Consider the following 8664-nt stretch of genomic DNA (forward strand, 5'->3'; position numbering starts at 1 on the left):
CTCCGGGGTTCACCGCGCCAGCCGGGGTGGATGGGTCCGCACGTGTCACATTCGAGAGGATAAGGATGGCAAAAGCTGTCATTGACTCGGTACCTTCGATGGAGTGGGACATGTGTTGTTCTCTGCACGTGTTCCCTTATTCCCAAGGTAATCCCATAAAGCGGATACTATTATCCCTATATCACAGGTGACAAAACTGGGGTTTGGAGAGGCCTAGATGTGAATGTAGGCAGGGTTCTGGGGCAGGCAGGGACGGAATGTACAAAACAAGGTCCGGGTCTACCTGCGTGGGAACTAAAGAGGGGCCCTTAAGGTAAGAAATGAGCCAAAAGGGGAAGCAAGCAGGGTCCAGGTGAGGAGGTGCTCAGGCGTCAGTCTGGTTCAGTCTAAGGAAGTGGTTTCCCAGTGGGAAGTGAGCAAGACAATCCATCCTCATATGGGAAAAGTGTTTTTCTGTTTTGTGTTTAAAACAAGAAACCAAGCTAATAGTGTAATAGTACATGCACAAAACACAAATACACGTTTATTGGAAATCAAGTGAAAGATGGTTTACGGAGAAAAGATGCATAATTGTAAAAAGTTTTGGAAAGCCCTGGAGGCACACCCCCCAGCCAGCTTTGTCCTCCCCAAGGTGAGAAGTTGTGGACTCTGGAGCAGGGGTACCACTTCTGGTTCTATGTCTCGTTCTACTTCTGGCATTGTCATCCTCCCCCCTCTAGTCCAACCCGGAGGATGCAAAAAAAAGTTTAATTAGCACATGTACTAAAATAGTGTCTACAGTAAACACAGCAGACCAACACGCAGAGCTTTTATTCACCTACTCAAATTCCTTTACATGTGAGCGATCTGCATTCCACCTTGCCCCCTCTCCCATTCACAAGGCCAGGATGAATCCTGTTGGCACAGAGGAAGGGGTGCCCCTTCAACTAAGGCCACTGCCCAGATGCTCTGGGGGCGCCCCTACCATGGAAAAAGCAGGAAGAGAACAAAGAAAGCTTATCACACCACAGCCCCCCACAGGGGGAGGGAATTAGGAGAGCTGGGGAGTGCCCCCATGCTACTGCCCCAAGTCCTTAAATACAAAGCAAGGGGAGTAAAGAGGACCATCCCTCGGAAATACAGCACCAACCTCGGCATGGAGGCGAAAGGACAGTGGGCATAACCACTTCCCTCTGAGGGGGGCAGGCTGAATGAGAGCACAAACAGTTAGCGGCTGCAGCACCCCTCCCTACCAGGGTTTGGATGCAGCCTCAGCACCAGGAGTGGGGAGAGGGAAGGAGAAGGGGTGACAACACTGCGCCATCCGCTCTCCCTGAGCCCCCGGGCCCCAACACAGGCTTTCCTCTCCCCACTAGCCCGGGGCCGGGGACGTGGAAGAAACTGTGTGGGAATCCAAGGCCCTTATCTATTTCTTCTTCCGTTCCTGGGAGCAGCGTGGGCAGAACCTAGAAAGCAACGTGATAGAGAGGCGGGCAGAGAAAGTGAGTGAAAGGGAGAGTGCCCTCCTCCACGCAGCTCCTGGGCAGCCCAGCGCCTACCGCAACTCTCTCACTCACCATTTCCCCCGAGGCTTGGTCGTCAGCCCCACACAGGCAAAGTGGAACCACTCGATGGAACACTGAAGAGGAGGAAGACGGAAGAAGCAGAAGTCAGGGGCCAGGGAAGGGCAGAGGAAAGAAAAGAAGTTCCCTCCACAGATTCCTGAGAACAGTGTTCCCGTATTCCGTATTCTCTTTGGAGAATACCTCTTTGGAGGTCCCGAGGCCAACCAACTCCGCCTTCCTCTTATCCTGGAGTCCCACTATTCAACCATGTCTTCCCCTCTTGTACCCACTCCCTCATGGCCCCCAGAACCCCATCTGAAGGCAAAACGGTTGGTTCTCACATCAGGGTTGTCACAGCCAATCATCTCTCCATAGGAGACCTGGTGACAAAGGCAATAGGTGGGTTCGTTGGGATCCACAGGCATATCCAACACATCAGAGGGGTGGACACTGCCAAAGGTCACTGAGGGCATCCCATACTCAGGACTTCTGCATGCCAAGAGGAAGAGAACGTGTCATCCGCAGGCGGGGAAACTACACAGGTGGTAGAAAGACATCCTGGTGGGGCAAGGGATTTGTGGCTTCTCTTCTCCATCCAGCAGACACCACAGGGATAAGGAGAAGTTACTGACACAGAAGACAGAGAAAGTGGCAAGGGGCAGCGTGAGGCACGAGCGTGGGGCGGGAGAAAAAAAATACGTCATTTGGCAAAGCGCTCCCTTATACACTCACGTGCGCACAAGTTTTAACTTCTTTTGGGCAGCCTTGGGAGCCTCCTCATCTGAGTTTTTCCCTTTGGAACGAGCACGGGCAGCTTTCTTCTCCTTTTGAGTCCGGCCTTCTAGGAAAGAGGGGGGAAGCCAGAAGGCAGGGAGACAGAAAGATGGGTTAACTCTTCCTTCTTCCACCTCCTTCCACGCGGCTGCCCCTCCCTAGGAGCTGAAGAGCTGCTTCTTCTCCCTCTGAATCCTCGCCCACCTCTCAAGCCCCGCCCCCCTCCTCACTCTTTTTGCCTTTGCTAGAAGAGCTGTCATAGTCACTTGACTCAATCTGCTTCTCCTTCAAATCAGCCTCAAAACGGGCCAGGTCTGTGTCCAGTCGCCGAATGTGTTTGTCCACCTAGGTAGAAGGAAGGAAAAGAGAGAGGTACAAGGGTAGTTCCAGTAAAAGACAAAAAAGCTAAGGCGGATTCTATGTATCTCCCAGACCCAAAACAGATCCCAATACAGCTGAAGGAGGGGTCTAGGACCCCAAGGATTAGATGGGAGGTAAGTGGGGAGCCGTGAACAGGGCCATACCATCTCATAGGTCTGCATGGCAAGCTGCACCTTGTCGTCACCAAATTCCTTGCACTTGCCATAGGCTTCCTGGATCTGTTTGAGAAGGGCCAATTTTTCCTCGGAGCTCAGGCTGCGGGCGCTACTCATATACTCAGTGGCCAACTTGTCAATTTCAGCCTTCAGGTCTACAACAGAGACAGAGGCCTGGTCACTATGGCCCCTGAGTGGCTAGGTGAAACACACTTCTTCCTCTTGTTTCTTGGACCTTTTCCACTGATCATCATAACCTTCGAACTAAAATGCCCTGAAAGTTCATAGGTACTGTGCCATTTACTCAAGTAATGCAACATATTGACAGTATTTGTCTTAGAGGTGCCTTCAGGTGCTGAAAACATGGCTAGCACCATCGGAACTTAAAATTATTGAAACATAAGGAGGGAGGGAGCCTTTGTACACCACACTAACACCAAAATATATTTTTGTTGATGTCTGAAGATGCTTCTTTGCAGGGCTGGCTGCTTCTCGAACCATGAATTTTGTCTCACGGCCTCCTGATTCCTTGTGTCAAAAACATTCCGCAACAGCTCTGAGTGCTACGAACCCGGCTGGGTCATCTGCTGCTGCCGGCTTCCAGGTCTGCACATCTGTGACTCATCATTTAAAACTAGGCCCTAGTTCATTTATGTAACAGTTCTTCTACCCTATTTTGCTCATCAACCTGTTCGTATTTCCCATCACTTTTTTTTCTGTTTGTTCATCTTAGACATTGTTCCGAACATTTTCATACTGGAAGGCTGGTGATGTCCCAAGACAGTGAGAGTGTAGTTTTCTACTGCCTAATATTTGGTAAGGCTCATAAAGCATGTCGATGAAAAGAGACAAAAGAATGACTGTAGCATGGTGCAGCGACAGACAGCTGGCAGGATCTGTGTACATACTATGTTTGTGCCCCATTTCATCTGAGGCCTTTGGAGGAAGCTGAAAATGCACATAGTTTGATAATCTCCAACTGTCTTTCTGTGCATGAACTCAAGAGCTGGAACTGAGTTACAAAGGATGCGAAGCTGGTTCCCAGCATTTGGCAGCCAGTTCTCAGGGGTCTGCATCCAGGATTTTAGATGATGTTCACCTTTTCGTGAGTAAACTTACCCAGGGTAGCTGAAATCACAGCTCTGGGTATTCTAACACCAGCTTGTCACATCTTTGAGCATGGCTACTTAAGGGTGGAAGATAAGACCTATATATCCTTCAGCAGGTACGGGGGATGGCTCCAACGGACGACATCTTTGACTTTGAAGAGACCAATCTGACCACTGTAGAGTAGCCTCAGGCTCCAAGTGAATGCCTCAATGCAGCCAAACTTGCTCAACATCCAAAAGAGGCCACAGATGGTATCTACTGCTTCTGTAAGGTTGAAGAATACAGTGTAGAGATCCTGATGTTAATTGCTGCTTTTCCTTCTTCTTTTTTTTCTTTCTCTCTTTCCTTCTGTTTAAGGACTTCTCTACCAACATGACTTGCGGTCTACAGCCACAATGAATTTTTTGATAGTAATGTTATCAATCCAGTGGAGCAGAAACATCCTAGTCTTCCGACAATCTTCCTATAGACATATTGAACATAGAGAACAGAAATGATTCTAGAGTTGCCTTATCTCTGAATTCTTCTTGCAGATATAAAGAACATAACATCTTTGAATTCTTGAGGCATTGTCGCAATACTCTATTTACTATGAGAAGCGGATATAGAAATGCAGTTTATCACTGCTCTCCTTTTAAGAATTCCAAGAGAGTAAAAGAGAGAGAAGCCACAGTTCTCCAGATCAGACCAGATGACATGGTAACACCAAAGAGAAAAAGAAATGATCATCCACACTCCTTATACACACAAACCCCTTACTCTGTACGTACCCTCTGTTCTTTGGTCCAGGTCCCTCATGAGCTGAAAGTTTCTCTGCAGTTCAAATGGGAGGTTTTCGATACCTAGGGAGAAGAAAAGACACTGAGAATCACTGGACTTCATAGGCCTAACAGTTGTTTTTAAAGTACAGGTCCAAAACGGGACTCAGTTTTCCCTCCTTGGAACCGTTGGATTTATCTACAACAGCACTCATCATTCCTTTCTCAGAGGAGGCTGTGTCTGTGTCTCTCCACAACTAACTTTGCCATTTCTAAACGGCTTTCCCACCATTTGTCCCCTCAAGGACCTTACTCTACAAATCAGCCCCTCCCTTTCCTTGACTTTCAAACTTTGCCTCCAAGCTCCTTGCCGTTAATCGAAATACCCTCCTGGTATCCTCCAGCACTCCTCACACACACATGCACACACACACACACACACACACACTTCCACTCTGGTCTTCAGATCGTAGTCAGAATGTTCTTTTAAAAAAAAAAAAAAATGTAAACCTCGTCAAGTCATGCTCCTGCTTTACAATCACCTGGTGACTTCCTATCACACAATTCCTATTCCCATTTTGCACTTTCTGGCCCATGCTCATTTTAACGCCAGCCTTCATTCACGTCAGTCCCCCTTTGTGCTCTGTCTGATTTGACCAGACTGGTCTTCTCCGAGTGCCCCCAACTTGCCAGGGCTTGTCCTGCTACCTGGCTTTCCGTCTCCTGCTTTCTCTGCCTGGAATGCGCTGCTTGGGGTTCTTCATCCCACCTCCACCATATCTGCTGGCCTACTAAACTCTTCGTTCTTCAAAGTTCAGCCCAACTTGGACTTCTCCAGACTCCAGGTGGCTTGGATTATGCTCTCAAGTTATTCTATCTCTACCGTTGTTCGCATTTATCCAACTGCAATTAATAATTAATTGTGCAACCAGTTATTTGGTATCTATCTCCCTAGCCTTCCTTCTGGAAGTGTCTGTCTTCTCTCTTATTTTGCTATGGCTTGCAGACAGAGGGTCTTAAATAAATACCTGAACAAGTGCATCTATACTTGTCTCCCCACGAAAGAAAAATCTCTTCTCGTGACTCCATTTCAAACTTCTAAAATGCCTCCACTGCTTTAACCTATAATCTCAGGTCTGCTGCCACTAGTTTACGGAGATTACTTTGAGTTACCAATGACTTACCAAATCAAACGATCTGTTATTAGTCCTATCTAAAAAAAAATATGTCTGCAGCAGATGGCCCCATCTTCTTGCCTTCAGCAACTTTTTCTCCTCTTAGGATTCCAAGTCTCATCACATACTTTCTGATAATTCCAATAGTGATGGTTTCTTTACCTGTCCCTTAAATGTTAATGCTTTCTTGAGGTTATACTTTAATCCTCTCATTTTCTCACTTTACTTGTATTCCCTGAATGAACTTGATCTCATCCACTCCTACAGTCCATACCTAAACTTGTCTAAATTGAATTAAGTATATTGCTATACTCCTGAAGTTGAATTAAGTATATTGCTGATGGCATCCTGTCTACCTCATTTCCCAAGCATGAGAACAAGGAATCACCTTAGATTCTTCCTTCTCTCTCAACTACTCATTCAATCAGTGCTGTCCTTTTTGCTCCTAAATATTCCTGTCACTCTCTCAGACCTGACCTTCTCTCACACATCAGTTATCTGCCTTTATTAAAATCACTCTACTTAAGAAAATCTGTTGGTTCTTCACTATTGAAAATGCAAACCTCTTAGCTTGGCTTAAAAGACCTTGTGCAATCCAGCCCCAGCCTCTTTTTCTAGCCACTTCCCAATCTTCCACCTTAGAGTCCTATGTATCAAACACTCTGACTTCACTTTTCCCTGACCTGCCATAAACCCATCATACCTTTGCTGATGCTTTTCCCAACCAGCAATTTCCTTTCTCTCTCTCCACACTGGCAAATAAACACTCAGTCTTCAAAACTCTATTCAAATATCACATCCTCTGGTAAAGCTGTACCTACACCCCCAGGTAATTAGCCCTTCTTTCTCCAGTGCTACCAAGTCCTTTTAATGTATTTCTATGATTCCACTCATCACATTGTTTTGTAATCATTTATTAGCAGAATCTGTTATGAGCACTTGAGGGCAGGGTCTTTGTCTTACTCATTTTGCTATATCCGCAGTAGCTGCCATTAAGTCTGACCCAGAGCAGGGCCTCAATGAATGAATGAATGAATGAATGAATGAACGACTCCCAACACTAAGACAAATGTAAGCCCATAGGGGTGACAGGCTTTGTGAAGGGGTGGATTACACAAATGGCAAACATAACACCAGATTTCTATTTGAAAGGAATTGGATCCAAGAAGAGAAGCGTTCCAGTTGATCACCCGACAGTCACTCATAGCCCCCTAGCCCAGGAGAGACCGCTTCTGAGAAAGAACTGAGCGGAGTAGCTGCGAGCAGGTCTTTGTCGCCGCTCCAAATGGCAGTGGGTGATACACTAACACAATCGATTCGGAACGATTCGGGGTGAAAAAAAAATATCCTGAAGCTGGAGGCCCTGGAGATGGGGTCGGCAAATATCTTCCCAGCTCTGCCCATTAGTCCTTCAAGAGCCATCCCCTCAGTCCTACCGCGCAGCCCCTCCCTCGTCTACACCCAAAAGCCAGGCCTCGACCCTGCTGCCCCGCCCCCTCTTTCTTCACACCGTCCAATACATTCTCTCACCGAACCCCTTCACAGTTGTGACTTTCTGACCACCGGGACTTCGGGGCCGTACGGCTCCTCAGTCCCGATTCCCGCCCCCCACCGCCACTCTATGACCCCTGACCCCCTCCTCCAGCCTGCTCTTACTGTCCAGATAATGTTCCAAATACATCCCCGCAGCCATCTTGAAGCAAAACAAAGCAACTTCCGATCCGCCCCGGAAGTGACTGAATTGCAACAGGCGCTGAAGCTATTATCCTTGAGTTGGAGCCTTTCCGCCCTTAAAAGAAGAGCTTCCGCCCTCACTAAATTATCCGCTGGGACACATCCGCCCGACGTTGATACTTTCCCTTTTGCGTAGGTAGCCGGGGCCGCCCGTACTGAGGTACCTGGAGGCAGCTTTAGCCCGCTTCCGCCCTTACTGAGGCCCCAGTACGCGACCGAGGCAGGCATGACGTCACTGTAGGTCGCCATTTTGCATTACCTATCAAACTTTTTTTCCCTCCAAAAAAGGCGATGTGCGGTAATGCGAGGGAAAAAAATCCTTGTCTCTTTAGGATGGTATTCCATAAATATCCTTTTTCAGCGTCTGGAGACTCTTTTTTCCTTTTTGCCGGGTATGAGTCTAGTGACCAGAGCAGGTCCCGGCTGAATCCAGACTTTCTTCAAGGTAGCTAGTTTCTTAACGAAGTTGGGGAGGCATAGTTGGTGTTGTGAGATTTAAACCCTCCGCCTTTCTGTTCACTCACACGCACATCAGCTCTCCTGGATTATTATTATTATTTTTTATAATCTCTATTTACTAAGAGTTACACAATAAAGCTATAATTCTCCACACCTCTTGTCCGGGTTCATGTCCTTTTATACTTGAATACATATACACACACATAAAATGACATACTACTTCCGGCCTTGCCCTCTTATTTTTGTCTCCCCCCCCCCGCCTCCCCCCGCCCCCCCCCCCCGTTTATATATGATGTTAACTAACACCACGATTTGGAAAGGATTGGAGCACAGAACTCACAACTGGGCCAGTTAGATGACAGCTGTCGTCCCAGTCAGCTACAGAATGAGGACTCTTCCTCATGAGGACTCATCCTCCATGAGGCTGGAAAGCAATCCAGTGCAGGACAGACTGCCACCACACTGGGAGACAACTCAAAGCACATAACCTAATAGTGGCGTTAGTAAAATCGCATTATGGAGATTGTCACCCCTCACAAATTCCTGATAATTATCAATGCCGCAGGGCAGGGCT

General features: G+C 47.4%; 1 protein-coding gene and 1 long non-coding RNA gene across 7 annotated transcripts; one reads left to right on the forward strand and one right to left on the reverse strand.

Annotated features, from left to right (window-relative positions):
• Positions 1-34: 34 nt before the first annotated feature.
• LOC122472370 lies at positions 35-7162 on the forward strand. Its single transcript, XR_006294417.1, has 4 exons — positions 35-147; positions 3334-3458; positions 3588-3670; positions 7050-7162. It is a non-coding gene; the product is annotated as an uncharacterized LOC122472370 (long non-coding RNA).
• On the reverse strand, positions 492-8250 carry ING4 (inhibitor of growth family member 4). 6 transcript variants are annotated; one of them, XM_043561826.1, is made up of 9 exons: positions 7554-7582; positions 4735-4806; positions 3974-4427; positions 2843-3009; positions 2549-2663; positions 2277-2385; positions 1886-2033; positions 1557-1618; positions 492-1445 (listed from the first exon to the last, which is right to left on the reverse strand). In XM_043561826.1, exons 4-9 carry the CDS (start codon positions 2969-2971, stop codon positions 1406-1408), a joined length of 603 nt encoding a protein of 200 aa, XP_043417761.1. In that variant the 5' UTR covers positions 2972-3009; positions 3974-4427; positions 4735-4806; positions 7554-7582; the 3' UTR covers positions 492-1405. The 6 variants fall into 6 exon arrangements, with proteins under 6 accessions (XP_043417761.1, XP_043417759.1, XP_043417757.1 ...); XM_043561824.1 differs by lacking the exon at positions 3974-4427 and having other exon boundaries at positions 2558-2663; positions 7554-7754; XM_043561822.1 differs by lacking the exon at positions 3974-4427 and having other exon boundaries at positions 7554-7753.
• Positions 8251-8664: the final 414 nt, after the last annotated feature.

This window comes from Prionailurus bengalensis, chromosome B4 (assembly GCF_016509475.1).
Source record: "Prionailurus bengalensis isolate Pbe53 chromosome B4, Fcat_Pben_1.1_paternal_pri, whole genome shotgun sequence".
In the NCBI taxonomy this organism is placed as follows: Eukaryota; Metazoa; Chordata; class Mammalia; order Carnivora; family Felidae; genus Prionailurus; species Prionailurus bengalensis.

Excerpts from the sequence above, each read along its gene's own strand:
- ING4 (XM_043561822.1), bottom strand. The coding sequence starts at position 7,590 with ATGGCTGCGGGGATGTATTTGGAACATTATCTGGACA. Across the intron at positions 2,386-2,548 it reads TTCTAGCAAAGGCAAAAAGA|AAGGCCGGACTCAAAAGGAG; the intron begins GTGAGGAGGGGG and ends CCTCTTTCCTAG. Across the intron at positions 2,034-2,276 it reads AAGTTAAAACTTGTGCGCAC|AAGTCCTGAGTATGGGATGC; the intron begins GTGAGTGTATAA and ends CTTGGCATGCAG.